We start from the raw sequence: 17,622 nt of genomic DNA, 5'->3' as shown, positions 1-17,622 counted from the left end.
TTTCCACAATGTAATGTTAGAGTGAAATCTCTCTCTGGAACATAACATTATTCTTTTTGAGCAAAAATAAAATATAACAAATAAAAACTGGTTTACAAAATGACAACAAAGTCTACAAGTTCTGAATTATGAGTAAAGCTGTAAGAATATTTTGTACTATTTTTTACCCTCTGTTCTTAACGGTTCTACTCTATTTGTGCTCAAGAACAATGATCTTATACATTTGCAGAAGAGGTACTACCTTCCTGAATTATATTATTTTTCCAGTTATATTAGACAACATATTCAAGAAGTAATGCACATTTATATGAGTATACTAAAAACTTCCATAAGTTTTCCTAGATAGTGTAAGATCGGAGCACCACTGAAATTAATTTGTACACCCACTATAAGTTGAAAGCATGAATTTATTGAATGTTGTAACATGTAGAAGGCACTAACAACACTCATAGTGATGCAGACAACAAGGTTTGTCACCTCGCACCATCAACAGCACTCCACTAAGAGAGGTGTTAAGATGCACCCCCTGGTTTTATTGTGTTGACAATGCCTGGACTTGGCTTTGTGCATTAAAGTTGTCATTTGTGTAAACTGTTCTTATGCTACATGTTCAATAACCATTGCATGCACTATGGTGAAACAGGACTGATTAATAAGTTAAGTTTTTAATTACTTTTTGAATTTGCTAGGGTTACATATTCCTTACTTTATTTCTGCAATAGTTTGTTAAGATTTTTTTAACAAAATATTAAACACATTCTTGAAATATAGAGATGGATGCTGAGAAGTAGTGATGTTTACATCTTCAAGCACACTTTTCAGGTACTGCAGCATATATGAGAGTTGAATGAAAAGTAATGTGTCCACCTTTGTTAACTGGGTTTGGATGAGAATATTTTAATAAATCAAATGCAGAAATAATTCTTAGAATGTCATCTTTAATTACTAATATTCACTTTTCCACATAATCACCAGCCAATTGGATACATTTCTGCCAATGATGAACAAGTTTTCTGAAGCTGTCACGGAACAAGTCAACACTCTGTCTCTGCAACCAACTGACATTTCGTCTCCAGCTTGTAATGGTGTACCCACATTTTTTTGTCTACTGTCACAATTGAATGGAGAAAGGTGTCACCTTCATTATCGTAATGTGAGAGGAGTTCCAGGCAAATTTAAAGTCTGTGCACTTTCATTTTAGGAGTCAGCATCCGGGGTACCCATTGTGCACAGATCTTCCAATAGCAATGCAAAGCAATAATGTGACCCACCCGTTTTTGTGAAATGCAGATTGTGCTTACAATTTCTCTCTGAGTAATACAATGATCATCCTGAATCAATCTGTCAACAGTTTGCTTGTGAAACTTGGTGGTTACTGTCACAGGATGCCCAACTGTTTGTCATGCAGGTCAGATGTTCCCACCTCAACATCTTTAAATATACTTGCCCAATGACACACAGTACTCACATCAACACAGTCACCATAAACTGCTTTCATTCACTGATGAATCTCCTTTAGGGTGACACCTTCTGCTGTCAAGAATTCAATGACTGCACGTTGCTTAAATCACATTGACCGACCGTCTGCACATTGTTCCATACTTTACACTGTAACAACACAAACATTCAATGCTAAGGCTTCCCGCCAACTGGAGCAGTATAGAAGAGGCTAGGCAACAAGCCAGTACCTGCCACATACCAATGCTGCAAACTGTTGAAGAGTTACAAAGGTGGAGGCATTACTTTTCAGTCAACCCTTGTATTAGTTGAGAAACGAGGTAGTCAAGGGATGGGGACATCGTCAGCTCAGCTCGCTGTGAGTGATAGCCCAGGTTAAGTTTATTTCATATGTTTGTTAGAAGATCTTTTCACAATATTTAGATGTTTTTACACCTGTGAAGTGAGGACAGTTCTTAAAAACCCAGAAAAACTTTCTATTGTAATGTCTTTACTTCGATTTTTATAATTTACCTACAGCTTACAAGATGTAATCAAGCAGTGTGATCTCACGATGGTAAGCCTACATTTTCATATAGTTGGCTAGGTCTAATCATTTTATAATGAATCCTACCTACGTGAGTAGTCCTGTTACCTTGCTACTCTGCTGACATATGGGCATGCTGATTAAATACATTTGCAGCTATAAGACAATGGCTAAGTCATTATTTAAATAACAGTATTGAACAACTTCAATAACCTGATGTCAGATGATAAGAAGAAATACTAACATGTATATGTTTTCTCTTTCATGTCAAATGACGAACATTTATGTCAAAAAAGGAGCTATCGGCTATATCAACATGAATGTGTGACACTAGTGACAACTAGTAGCTGCTAGGTTGCATTCTCATCAGTTCAGAAGCTGCAGCTTAGATAGGCTGCCATCAACATGATGATAATAACTCAAAGCACTGAATAAGTGGAATACCAATTTTCTGTGCACATAACTGAATACTGGAGAAGGCCAAAATTTTGTCTTTGCCATTGCAAGTTTAATGTCCCATCTTAGATCTTAAGAATGGATAATTATCTGTTTTTTAATATATTTCATACTCTCACTGATGAATGTTGTTTATTGTAAATAGGTAACATGTACTTGACATTTATCCAGATCTGATGATTAATTATTTAAAGTGAACATGTCTTGGCATTTTGTGAGATCCCAAGTTTTAATATGTAAACATAAATGCAGTATTTACTACCTAGAAGTGCATTAGTAAAACAAGGATGCATAGACATAAAGTTTTCTTTTCCTTGTTTGAGTAAAATAATCAAATTTAATGATATTTAAATTCTTATCCCTGAAAATAATTTAAGGATTTGTTATTTTATTACCTAATTATCATATTTATAAACAGTAATCATAACCAAAATATCAGGAGGACTGAGTGTTGAGACAATAATAAAATTGGCTTAGGCTATGCAGTAAGATCTCACCACAGAGATAGGATTGAGCAAAGATTTTTGTCAATAAAGTAAGATCTTACCACAGAGATAGAATTTGAAAAAAGATTTTGGTCAATAATTTATTAACATTAAGACATTTCTAAGAACACTAATTACTATTTTTATATTTGTCAACCTCCATACAGTAGTTATGAACAGCTATTCATAATGAACAGTAGGGGTTATTATTACAAAATATAGATTGTGTTAACTAAAGAAACACTTTTTTAGCCTTGTTTCACAAACTCTATTATTACTGTATGACCTAGGTTTCAGGTTATAAGTGCATTTTCTAGTACATAACTGACTCCAAAGATGAGAACCAGGCCAAGATGAAATGACAATTCTGAACTTAAACTGTAAAAGTTATCTTTGTTGACAATTTTGACAAATTACATATGGACTTTAAAAATTCATTAGCACAGCATTTAAAAAATTCGTTAGTACAGCAATTACAATAATTATGACTAAACATACTTCAGACCAGAGTTATGCACAGGAATGGTTTTTTTTTTTTGTTTTGTGAATGAAGGCGCCAAGGTTTTTTATCTTTGTAGGAGAAGTAATATTGTCCAAAAGAGGTGAACAATTGAACTGAGTTTGTTCATTCCATAATAAATGTGGGGATAAACACAACTGTTTCTTAATTTCTAACTGTGGGAGCTTTGCACTCTCTTCTTCTATGTGTAAGACTTCTTTATCTATTATGTACTTGTGGTTTTCATTTATTCAGTGTTTGGCAAAGGATGGCTCTGGCTTCTTTTAATGTCCTTGTATGGTGTTCTCTGAGTCTAGTGTCCTTGTATGGTGTTCTCTGAGTCTAGTGCAGATTGACATCTCTGTCTCTCCAACATAGTGACACAAACTCTTGGCAAATGATCTTATAAACTCCACTTTTTATTATGTCTGGTTGTTTATGTTTTGAACTCAAGGGACATCTAACAGCTGTCTGTGGGACATAAAAAAGCACAGAGAAACCCTTTGCTTTGAAAATACTGTTTATCCTATTTGTAGTTTTACCTATAAAAAGTAAACTGCACCATTTTCTTTTTGATCTATTTACGTTGTTCACTGGGTACAGTAGTGATGTTGCCTGCTTCTTCAGTTTTTTATTTAAAAATTTGCCAATAATGTTGGAATTCATTATTTTTGGCTACTGTTTTTATTGTGAAATTAGGCTAAAAAGTGTTTTATTAGGTTAATACAATATACAGTGTTTCACCAAGAACCCACAATTGATCACTTAAAATATACATTATTCATATTTCATCTTCACTGTAAGACCAAAGATGATGAGCTAAATTTTCACCAATAAGGTTATTACTTTGAAGCTAACCTGAAACAGCTGCTTATGATTAATATAATCAACATTGTGTCCAACATGTTTTAGGAAAACTCACTGAACACTGAGGTTCCTTGTTATCATTTATTTTCAGAGCTGATGCACAAGTAACTACTGAAGCAGCACTTTGAACGGATATACATTTCTGAAAGACCAAATCTGATCTTGGCTATAAGCTGTTTTTTACCTACCATAACCACCACATCTTTGTCAAAACAGTATTCAATTCAAATTTAACAAAACATATTTACTGTCAGAGAGAATGTTGGAGTATTTCTTAAGTTATTATTTGATAACAAGACAGTACTGGCAGTGTGTTATATTTGGGATCTTTAAAAGTGTTAGGTACATAGCACTCAGGGAAGCTCTGTTATACCGCTTTAAACTTCAGTGTTGTTAACAGAAAAAGCTTACTGTCTTTAAATTTGTTTAATGTGATACCTAAGTCAACACTGGAACAAAGCTAACTGTGTACGTTTATTTTCTGTTTCTCATAAATATTGAATTCACAAAATCACAACAGGAGAGATTGTACAGGTAATAAGGCCAACTTCTGCATATTTAGACATATGGTACGAGATGGGATGTAGTCAAACCTAGGTCTTTATAAACTATACTCTGGATTTTACTGGATTTTTATTTGTAGTCAGCAACAAATAAGCCAATTTTCTTTTTAAAACTTGATAATAAGGCAGCTAACATTTTCTGAAAAAAGATCTTGTACCTGCAGATGATTCTTGTCTCCCGCAAGCATTCGTCCTGGCACTGTCGTCTGCTAAATATATTCCTGACGTCCACAGTATTTGGTGCAGCTAGTTCATAACTTGGTACTCTTGTAAATGCCCAAGCCTTTGCACAAGCACTTTCTGTAAGATAAAATAAAAGCTCTACAATAACTTACTAGCAATATTGTTAGTGAGTTAACAAAGAATGGTAGATTATTAACAATATAAATAAAACCCAGAAACACATACACTCTACTGAGAAGACAGTGTTTCAAACAGGATGAAAAAATAATCAGGTTTTTTTGTCATCTATTTACACATATGTTTATGATTGAGTTGAAATCATCAATCCCATTTCAGAAATGTATTAAATTTGCACACAACACAAATCTCTTATTTAAGAGGTAGACTGCAGATGAGCTAGAGAAAGAAATAGAAGTCTGTTACACATCACAAAGTGGTCCTCCAAAAATAGCCCTGTAGGTTGTCACACTTTTATATGCCTCACAAAGAAACCACTTAGAATCTCCAGAAATACTACTATCTAGAAAGCACCCAGAAATTTCAAATGTCACTATGTTTCTTGGGATGTAGCTACAAGATAATCTAAAATGGGATGAACACTTGAACTATATAAATGATAAACTAAGTGTCAAGTTACTGTACCAAAATTCTAATAGAATGCACAACACAGTAAATTGTAAGAAATGTGTATTGTGTACTTGTGAAAGCATTGTTATGATATGGAATCATTTTTCATGGAAACTCTTAACTAGGTAGATGTAGAAGGTGCTTTGTACCACAAAAAAGAATTATTAAGATAATTGAAAGTACACATTCCACAAATGCATGGAACCCACTGAAAAAAGAAGAAGAAGAAGAAAAAGAAGAAGACTACAACTACTTACATTGCCTTGCTTATATATTTTGGAGGACAAATCATTTGTGATGAAAATTATAGAAAACAGGATAGTTCGCACAAAACAGTATGTTCACACATGTAACTGCATACAAAATATATTCACACAAAAACTGAGCAAAATGGTCCGCTGCAAGCAAGGATAAAGCTTTACAATAAATTACCTGAATATATTAAAACAATAAAAATATTATATGTTTCAGATCAACTCCTAAAGCATACCTCCAAAAAAGGTGCTATTACAGTGCAAATAAAATTTTATGGCATTATGTTTAGGATGTTGGTGGTTACTAGTTGCTATGTGTATTGCATTTAAGGATTCTGACATTTGGTGAAATACTTTATAAACATTTTTTGTGTCATTGATAGCAAGAAGTTGTTTCTGTCATGTGTGGTACCTGGTGAAGTGGTAACATTCAAGTAGACTACTGACTGTTAACAAAATATACAGGGTGTGTCATAAAGATTCATCCAATTCCACAAGAATCTATTTCTTGTACATGAACAAAGATAGAAACTTAAGGTTTGACTTCATTGAAACTAAAAGTTTGCTTTGGCATCTCTTGGTTCATGTAGTTGCTGGTAGGGGTCTCCCTGGTCCAGCTCATTTGCTTATTTATTAACCAATGTATGTCAAGTTGAGATGGCAATAACACAGCAACAAAAGGCATTTTGCATTATCCATTTCAGTAGGTGCAATACAGTGATTTGTGATTAGAGTGCAACACTGCATCTCTTAAGAGTGTCATGGGCGTATGAATCTTGCATTGTACCACTGATCTCCATGGTCACCTGATCCCACAGAATTATTATTATTATTATTATTATTATTATTATTATCATTATTACTATTATTTATTAATTTTTTTAGGGGAATGAGGTAGGGGTGATGGGGGTGATAGATTATATGACCCAACTTCCAACAACTTTGAGTGAACTGTGTCATTGCATAGCAACAGCAGTGACTGCAGTTCCTCAAGTCATGCTTGCAAAATTATGGAACAAATTTGACTACCATTTGGATCTTTCTTGTATGTCCCATTCAGGGCACATTGAACATTTGCGAAATGTAAATGAAAACTTTCATAGTAAATGTTCGTAAAAAGTACCCCAAGGTTGTATGTGCATGCCGTAAAAACATATACCCTTGTAAAATTGGATGGCTGGTTTGAAAATAAATACTTTGTGGTCTTGTGCAATAATTAAAATTTCCCACATTTCTATCTTCATTCATGCAGAAGACATAGTCTTGTGAAATAAGATGAACGGTTCTGAAACACTTAACACTATTAGTAATAAAATTGTTAAGATAATTTATGTAAAAACTTATGAAACTATTTGACTACCATTATTCAATATTGTAAAAACATAATAATTTCATCAAGAAACTTGGTCTCATTGTATACATAATGATTGTGGCCATCGTTGCTATGCTGTTCTCAAGTCTTATGATGTACCCCAGGTGTACTGATAATAATTTCAATGTTATCCACCAACAGATACCATAACTGCCAGAGGGCAATCTGTGTCTCCACTTTAGTAGAGAATGCTCACAGGCAGAAGGCTCCATGTGGTGTAAATGTGTGAAGCAACCATGTCACAGGGATGTAATTGTGCTTCCTACAGCCAACTCAGAGAGTTTGAAAGGGATAAAATTGTGGCCTTCAAAGTGGCAGAATGATCCTTTTGGGGAATTGCCACACAAGTTGGACGTTGTAACGGAACATATTAAAGGCTTTACTTTAATGAAGTATGCGATCCCTTCCAAATTCAACCAGTTTAACGAGTATTTATGATTATAGAAAAGTTATTGTGTATGTTAACAATGATTGCATAACATGTCTCCATAAACAGTCAACCCATTAACTTATACTGAATAACTGACCCTCCAAAAGTTAATATCACTTGATCACTGATACAGCAAATCTCATCATGTAAAAACACTAAGTTCATCTTAAATAATTAATATGAAGTACGAAAAATAGTGGCCAACTTAGGTATTTTGGATCTCCTTAAATAAAAATCACCCAGTGAAACCTATTTGTTCACTAGGAGCGTTTTCACTCAGTATTCACGTAATCAATCCTATTTTAGACGAAAACCAATGTAATTCTTAATAATTCATGTTACTTACTTATTTATGCAAATTAGAGAAGTCAATTGACAAACTTCTAAAAAACAGCCTTTTTGTAACAAAGAATTATTCTGTCAAGTCAACAAATCTGTCTGTCATTTTAATAACATGTTAAATTATGTCACTCGATGCAAATTAATAACTTTTCTGCACAAATTATGATAACAGATGTACATGTGACTTATAAACTATATCTCTTTTTAGTAGTTCTTTGACAATGTTATAAATACAAGCAGAGAGAAGGGTCGAAAGAGCAGTCGGAGGCAGTCAGGGGTGCAGTCGGAATGTCACTTTGGTGAAGTATGTTTCTGTATTATTGTTTGGGATGGAAAAACATTGCAAAGAACATGTAAAGGAAGTACTACTTTGTGTTGTGTTATGGTCTTTGGTGGACAGTGGAATTAAGATGGCCACCAAAGTAATAAATATTTGATGTTTACATATGTGTTGGTTTCGTTTGTTCTTTATCATCAAAAGCACATGAAAAACACGGGACCTCATGTTTTTAACCCTAGACAACCAGATTTAGAGCCAGCATCAGCATCGAGACACAGCAGCGATCCAGCAAGCAGCAGCGATTACTACAATGCATTGTAATGGCGCCAACCTAACATCAAGTGCTAACAAGCTCTGTAAATTGGAGTGAAATAGTGTGATTATAGCAATTAGCAATATCTACGACCAGGCGGACCATTTACAACGTGTTACATCAGTTGTGCAACAATGCCAGTATCAGAGGTCATGTGAGCAGTTTCACACTTACAGATGGGGTTCTGGATGTCCATTCAGCACAGATGCCTGCCAGGATCATCATATTTTAAGGGCAACAGTGGCAGATTATACAGCTACCACAGTACAGGTAAGAGGGCTTGCGAGCCCAGCTGTGTCATCACAAACTGTTATGATCTGGTTATCAGCACTGAGATTACAGATATGCACACCTCTAGCCTATCTTCCACTCAAGACACAGCATCAACATGCATGGTTCAACTGGTGCCATCAGAGGATAAGTTGGAAAATGGAATGGCATGCCATGGTCTTCAGCAATGAAAGCAGATTCTGCCTGGACTCAAATGATAGTCATTCACAAATATGATGTAGACCTGATGAGCACTGTCTCATCTTCCTCTCACACCACAGTATCAACATGCATAGCTCCACTGGTGCCATCAGAGGATCACTTGGAAGATGGAACGGCATGCCATAGTCTTCAGTGATGAAAGCAGGTTCTGCCTGCATGCAAGTGATGGTCATTTGCACATGCGATGTAGACCTGATGAGCGCTGTCTCATAGAGTTCATTCTTCCTAGACACACTGGTCTCATCCCAGACCTTATACTCTGGGCTGCAACAAGCTACAATTCTTGTTAACCTTTGGTGTTTGTGGAGGGTATGCTAACCAGCACACAGAGTGTGCGAATGTTGTTAGACCCTTTCTTGCAACAGGACACTGATGTGTTGTTCCAACAGGATAATGCTCACCCACACACTGCCTGTGAAATTCAACATGAACTGCAAGACATGCAGCAACTTCTCTGGCCAGCATGATCTCCAGACTTGTCTCCAATTGAGCACAAGTGGAATATGATGGGACAAGAAGTGACTTGTCAACCAACAACTCTTACAGAACTATGTGAACACGTTGAACAGGCATGGCATAACATATCCCAAGACAGTATTTGGCACCTGTATGATCAACTGGATGCCACAGTCAGTACCTACATTGCCACCCATACTAATATGGGCGTTTCAGCATGGGCTGATGCCTTATAACTCAGAACCACTTGTGCTATTGATCTGTAAATATAATCATTTCATGAACTGCATATGCACTGTTGCAATAATACACTAATGGCCATTAAAATTGCTACATCATGAAGATGACGTGCTACAGACGCGAAATTTAACTGACAGGAAGAAGATGCTGTGATATGCAAATGATTAGCTTTTCAGAGCATTCACACAAGGTTGGCACCGGTGGCGACACCTACAATGTGCTGACATGAGGAAAGTTTCCAATCGATTTCTCATACACAAACAGCAGTTGACTGGCGTTGCCTGGTGAAACGTTATTGTGATTCCTCGTGTAATGAGGAGAAAGGTGTACCATCATGTTTCCAACTTTGATAAAGGTTGGATTGTAGCCTATCGCAATAGCGGTTTATCATATCGCGACATAGCTGCTTGTGTTGGTCGAGATCCAATGACTGTTAGCAGAATATGGAATTGGTTGGTTCAGGAGGGTAATACAGAACGCCCTGCTGGATCCCAATGGCCTCGTATCACTAGCAGTCGAGATGATAGGCATCTTATTCGCATGGCTGTAATGGATCGTGCAGCCACATCTCAATCTCTGAGTCAACAGATGGGGACGTTTGCAAGACAACAACCATCTGCATGAACAGTTCGATGACATTTGCAGCAGCATGGACTATCAGCCAGGAGACCATGGCTGCAGTTACCCTTGATGCTGCACCACAGACAGGAGCACCTGCGATGGTGTACTCAACAATGAACCTTGGTGCACGAATGGCAAAACGTCATTTTTTCGGATGAATCCAAGTTCTGTTTACAGCATCATGATGGTCGCATCTGTGTTTGGCGACATCATGGTGAACTCACATTGGAAGCATGTATTCATCATCGCCATACTGGCGTATCACCCGGTGTGATGGTATGGGGTGCCATGGGTTACACGTCTCGGTCACCTCTCGTTCACATTGATGGCACTTTGAACAGTGGACATTACATTTCAGATGTGTTATGACCCATGGCTCTACGCTTCATTTCAGCAGGATAATGCACGACCGCATGTTGCAGGTCCTGTACGGGCCTTTCTAGATACAGAAAATGTTCAACTGCTGCCCTGGCCAGCACGTTCTCCAGATCTCTCACCAATTGAAAACATCTGGTCATTGGTGGCCGAACAACTGGCTCGTCACAATACGCCAGTCACTACTCTTGATGAACTGTGGTATCGTGTTGAAGCTGGATGGGCAGCTGTACCTGTACACGCCATCCAAGCTCTGTTTGACTCAATGCACAGGCGTATCAAGGCCGTTATTACGGCCAGAGGTGGTTGTTCTGGGTACTGATTTCTCAGGATGTATGCACCCAAATTGCGTGAAAATGTTATCACATGTCAGTTCCAGTAAATATATTTGTCCAATGAATACCCGTTTATCATCTGCATTTCTTCTTGTTGTAGCAATTTTAATGGCCAGTAGTGTAAATCTTGAGTGAACTGGAAGCTTCTAAAAGGGTGTACTAATGTTGTTTCCTGCAGTGTGTGTGGAGGGGGGGGGGGATTCATCTGTCATCTACTTTTGTATTATATATATAGTGTCCCAGAAATGTTGTGATGGACGTCTAAGGGAGGTGGGGCACATCGTAAGGGACATCGTCATATGCTGCTAAATGGTGTTTTACATGAGAATACTGGTGGGAATATGAGGATTTCCTCATTCAAGCACTAGCTGGCATACGCTGAGCATGGAATGGTATAAGAATGGTGAGCTTGCAGACATGCACTTAATGTATAGAATAGCCATGTGCAATAGATGAGCATATTGAAAATGCTTCCCAGACAGACATCAACTGCACCATGGCTTGTTTGCATGTTGGAACTGAAATTTGTGTGAGTACGGCTCATTGAGAAGTGGCACAGCTAGTGAGGGCAGGCCACAATTGGCATGTTTGGTCATTAGGGAAGAATGTGTTTGGATGCCTTGGAGATTAATCCAAGCACCAGAATGCATGCCTTTGCCTCAGACTTAAGAATGTCTAGTAGCAGCGTCCAGCATATTTTGAACACCGAGTCCTTACATGACTTTATTGCATGCTGTTATTTCACCCCAATGACCAACCTGCATGTGTGCATTTTGCACAGTGGTTCTGCAACATAGTAGCTAAGATGTATATTTCCTAGGTTGTGTGTCGTTCAATGATGACATCACATTTCCAGGAATGTTGTATTGGACACCAAAAAACACCCACAAAGTGTGGTACCAAGTGGCACATTGCTTCACAGTTAATGTGTAGACAGGCTTGGTCAGTGACTGCTGGACTGCCACAAAGTATCAGAGCTTTCTGTAATAGGTTCTTCCTGGATTGCTTGAAGATGTTCCAGTAAATGTGAGGGGCTGCATGTAGTGTCAACATCATGGAGTGGCTACACATTTTGGACTGGCTGTTCGTAGGTATTTGAGTAGCTCATTCCCGCATCGACAGAACGAGCCTCTTTGAATATGCTGGCACTTATCATGTCATTAACAATCAACGTATTTGGATAAGAGTATATCTAGCCAATGGGCATGAGACTGATGATATAGTAAGCACATTTTTAGTAATATATTGCAGTTTAATGTACAAGAGACATTCACACAAAATACCAACCAGCTCCTTTTTACAGTTTATGTGAGACATAACTTCATAAGAGGTGTTACTAACAATTGTAAATTCTCAAATCTCCATCAGACTTCCTCCTTTCCTGGAAAATATGTTAGCCTTATCATCATCACAGGTTAAGTGAGCTACTGCCCTCTTCAAAGATTATCTTATCTGCTTACTAGCATAAATGAGCTAAAATTCATACATAAAATGCTGATGGTGAAAACATACAAGAAAACAAACCACTAACCTTGTAAACAGATTTTCTGAAAATAGGCAAGATCAGGAGCAGATTCAAGTGGAGCACTTTCTGAATCTGATGAACGATCCAAAGCATAGCATCTCTGACGACCCCCTCTGATGTTCTCAACAGAAACAGCAAGACAATGCTGTCTCATCTGAGCACATTTCACCAGACACTCTACAGCAATACCAATATCATCTCTGGTCCTGATAGGCTCTCTATGAGAAACAAATACATAAATAAATAAAACTATGCTTGCTGCACAATTAGAATATGTGTAAAACTTCATGTCATGCAAGAGATAGTGAACTAGTGTGCAGTTATCATAACATACTATACATTGTGAGACAATTCATGTACAAGCACGGAAATAGTTTTCTAAAAGGCAGTGTGTTAGTTGCTTTTTGAATACAGTTATGTCACCAAAAACATACCTAACATGAACTGATGAAGCATACCGTACATTTATGCTTGAATAAAGTATTACTTTCCATATCATTACGAGTTTTATTTACTGTTCTATGCAAATTATGTTAGCTATAAAGATCAGGCTATAAATTTTTCATTTTCTGTACTGTATGATTCTTTTTTTTTTTTAAAAAAAAAAAAAAAAAAAAAACCAGAAAGAAAATAATGGGAGGAAATGATGAGGAAGTTGATAGAATAGTATCTATGTTGGACACAATTCAAGATTCTAATGACTTTTGTTGTGCACTGAAACATTTTTTACTTGTGACTGCTTTTCGTAGAATATGATGCCACAGGATGTAAATTAACAAAAGTAGACTAGATATATAGCTTTGGTTGTGTGTAGGTCATAGATGAATGCAATCTTATTAGTAAAAAACATTATTAAACTCAATTTTTACATAGGCATCAGACATTATTGATCAGCTATCTCAACTCTTAATATGCAAGCCTGGCAGGAAACTAATGTCAAACTGGCACAAAGTTACCACATGTTTGGATATGCAAATGGTTAACTTTTCAGTGCAATCACCCAAAGTAGGCAAGGGTAACATTATCTACATTCTGTATACACAGTCAGTGTTACAGTCACTGTAAAGAAACTTAGAGCCTGGCCTCAGCAGCCAGAGAGAGAGAGAGAGAGAGAGTGTGTGTGTGTGTGTGTGTGTGTGTGTGTGTGTGTGTGTGTGTGTGTGTGTGTGGGCACGCAGGTGCGTGGGCGTGCGTGGGTGTGCGCACGCACATGTGTGCATGTCTACTTCCGATAAAGGCTTTGCTGGCTGTAAGATCACTTTCTGACAGTCTTTTTGTTGTGCCTATCTGTGACTCAGCATCTCTGCTATATGGTGAGTAGCAACTATCCTCTTCATAAAATTACATCTGCATTATGTGAGTAAAAAAAGCATAGGGTTTGGGATGGGGAGATGCTGAATGAAACACATTTGTCTGTCAAGAGGGCAATGTGTGGGGCCCTCAATAACAACCATAGCAGAGTATTATTGAAGGATCTCTCACAAAACCCATAAAAATTCTAGAATGAGATTTTCACTCTGCAGTGGAGTTTACACTAATATAAAAATTCCTGGCAGATTGGCAGATTAAAACTGTGTGCCGGAATGAGACTCGAACTCAGGACCTTTGCAAAGGTCCCGAGTTCGAGTCTCGGTCCGGCACACAGTTTTAATCTGTCAGGAAGTTCCATAAAAATTTTGTTCATAAGTAAAGTATGTTCATGGTACAAAAGTTAGTGTCTACACACTCATGGATGAGACAGAGATTGAAACTGAGGGTAGCAAAGCCAAAGTGGACACTCTGAACTTGGTTTTTCAAATGTTCTTTTACAAATGAAAATCCAGTGGTAGTGTCAGTAGTGTTGAGAAACAACTAAAAGCTTCAGGGCCTTGTTGAAATCTCTATCAGGTTCTAAACTAGATTTGTGGCTCAGTTAGTCCCTCTTTTAACTTTAATCTGTTGTACATCCTTTGAACAAAAAACTGTGTCTAGTGATTGGTAGGAAGCATGGATCACAGGTGTGGCAGAAGTGATACACAAAAATACTGTCCAATATCCTTGACATCCATTTGTAGTAAATTCTTACAACGTATTCTGAGCTGAAAAGTAATAAGGTATCATGAACAAAATGATCTTCTCTGTGTCAACCAGTGAGGATTCCAAAAACATCAATCATGTGAAAGTGAACTTGCACTTTTCTCACATGACATACATAGATGCTGTATTTCTTGATTTCTGATAAACATTTCATTCATTCAGTACCAAAGCTATGTTTATTATCAAAAGTATGGTCCTATGGCACATCAAGCAAAATTTGTGATTGGACTGACGAAATTTTGGTAGAGAGGACCTCAGATGGAGAGTCAATGACAGAGGTAGAAGTAGCTTTGGGTGTGCCCCAAGGAAATGTGTTGTGACCCTCACTGTTCATGTTGTATATTTGTGAGCTTGCCTTCAATATAAATAGTAACCTTAGACTTTTGCAGATGATGCAGTTATCTATAATGAAGTTCTGCCTGAAAAAAATGCTGCATAAATTTTCAGTTAAATCTTGATTAGGTTTACAAGTCAGGCAAAGATAGGCAGGTGGTTTTAAATGTTCAAAAATGCACAATTGTGCACTTCACATGGTCAAGAATGCAAAACTGGGCACTTCACATAATGAAAAAACATAGTATAATATGACTATAATATCAACGAGTCACAGTTGGAATCGGTCAACTCATACAAATACCTGGATGTAACACTTGGTGGGAAAAGAAATGAGAGGATCAGATATGCTCTGTCATAGGTAATGCAGGTGGAAAACATTGATTTATCATTACAATACTAAGGAAATGCAATCAGTTTACAGACGTGATGACTTACAAATCACTTGCATGACCCACCCTAGAATACTGCTAAAGTGTGTGGGACATTTACCACATAGGATTAACAGACAATGATGAATGCATAAAGAGAAAGGAATAATGAATGGTCACAGGTTCCTTTGATCCATGGGAAAGTGTCACAAGAGATGATGAATAAACTGAACTGCCAGACACTTGAAGACAGATGCAAACTATCATGAGATTTACAAAGGTTCAAGAACCAGCTTTAAATAACGACAGTAGAAAAATACCTCAACCTGCTCCATACCACTACCATAGGGATTGTGAGGACAAGATTAGATTACTTACAGCATGGGCAGAGGTGTTTAACCAGTCATTCTTCCTCAATGCCACGCTGCATCTCAAATCCCCCATGCGACCAGCACCCATCCCCATTCTGTGTTCAGCATCACGATGGTTGTATCCAAGTGTTGAGATTCCAAGGAGAATTGAGGTTGCCAGATTGCATTCATCATTGTTGTACAGGCCCGGCAGCTCATGAGAGAGTATCAGGTGCCACTAGGTGGCTAACTCAGTTACCTCTGGTTTGCATACCTAATGATTATGACAGCGGCCATTACATGTTTGATGTGTTAAGGCCAATGGCTACACCTCTGTGAGATTTTATTTCAGCAAGATAGTGCATGCTGCCTGTGCCATTCTGATGTTTCACAATACAGGCTGTATTTAACTTTCACCTCGGCCAGTATGTTCTCCATAAATCTGACACACTGAAAACATTTGGTCACAGGCTGCCAAGAGACTGACACGCCAAAACTTGCCAGCCATTATGATTGATGAACTCCAGCATAGAGGTGAAGCAGCTTGGAATGATGTAACCATATCTGTAATCGAAGCTCACTTCAACTCTTTGCTCAGCCAGGCCAGAGGCACTTCTGTTGCCAGAGGTGACAGCTTTGTGTATCAAATTTTGCATCTGTATACCTCAAAATCACTTAAAAATTTTATCAAGTATTCTTCCTACTATACTGTCAATACACAATAAGTAAGAGTTCATTATCTGCTATCTTCCCTGTTGCTGCACTCTGAATGGCCACTATTGTACATAAAAGCAATGAACTATATTTTGCTACCCCATAAAAGAGAGAAAACTCTGTCCTCAAGTTATTAAAGAAGACATAGGTACAAAACTTATGACCACATACTTTTTTTGCATTTGTGAATTGTTGTCATATAAAAGAAATTGTAAAATCACCCCATTTATAAGACAGGATGTTTTAAGATGCTTTATTTCCTGGATCATTAACATGAGAGACAGAAATGAAAAGGAGATGCTTCCATTTAGTTGAATGATCATTATTTGAGAGACAACATGGGAAAGAGTGTAGAGTGCAGATTATCTCTGAAACTATGAGAAATAGCAGATAAAAACTGCAGGAAAATAAGCAGTCCACAATGCAAAGTTTACATGATATAAACTAATGTGATAAACGTCGTGGGACATATCTTAGTATCATGCTGGATCTCATTTTGTCTGGAAGTAGTGCAGCAACTTGGCATGGACTTGACAAGTTGTTGGAAGTCCCATGCAAAAACATTGAGCCATGCTGCCTCTATAGTCATCCATAACTGTGAAAGAGTTGTCAGTGCAGGATGTTATGCACAAACTGACCTCTCGATTATGCCCCATAAATGTTCGATGGGATTCATGTCAGGCAATCAGAGTGGCCAAATCATTTGCTCAAGCTGTCTAGAATGTTCTTCAAAACATTGGTGAACAACTGAGGACCAGTGACATGATATCGTTGTTTCGCAACATGAAGTCCATGAATGGCTGCAATGGTCTCCAAGTAGCTGAACAGAACCATTAACAGTCAATGATTGGTTCAGTGGACCACAGGACCCAGTCCATTCTATGTAAACATAGCCCACACCTTTATGGAGCCACAACTAGCTTGCACAGTGACTTGTTGACAACTTGAGTCCACAGCTTCATGGGGTCTGTGCCACACTTTAACCCTACATTTAGCTGTTACCAACTGTAAGTGGGACTCATCTGACCAGGCAACAGTTTGCCAGTTGTCTAGGGTCCAACTGCTGCAGGCAATGTCAT

General features: G+C 37.6%; 1 protein-coding gene across 1 annotated transcript in view; it reads right to left on the bottom strand.

The window, feature by feature from the left end:
- LOC126248836 (uncharacterized) overlaps positions 1 to 17,622 on the bottom strand; it is a 535,548-nt gene that overhangs the window by 171,313 nt on the left and 346,613 nt on the right. Inside the window, exons 18-19 of the mRNA XM_049950252.1 lie at positions 12,706 to 12,917; positions 5,013 to 5,154 (exon numbers count right to left, since the gene is read on the bottom strand). Coding sequence (XP_049806209.1) covers positions 5,013 to 5,154; positions 12,706 to 12,917 — 354 coding nt within the window. The remainder of the gene's footprint in view (positions 1 to 5,012; positions 5,155 to 12,705; positions 12,918 to 17,622) is intronic.

The sequence above is a fragment of the Schistocerca nitens genome, chromosome 3, assembly GCF_023898315.1.
Source record: "Schistocerca nitens isolate TAMUIC-IGC-003100 chromosome 3, iqSchNite1.1, whole genome shotgun sequence".
Classification (NCBI taxonomy): domain Eukaryota; kingdom Metazoa; phylum Arthropoda; class Insecta; order Orthoptera; family Acrididae; genus Schistocerca; species Schistocerca nitens.
Note: the sequence above shows the minus strand (reverse complement) of the source record. Positions and strands in the feature narration are given on the sequence as shown.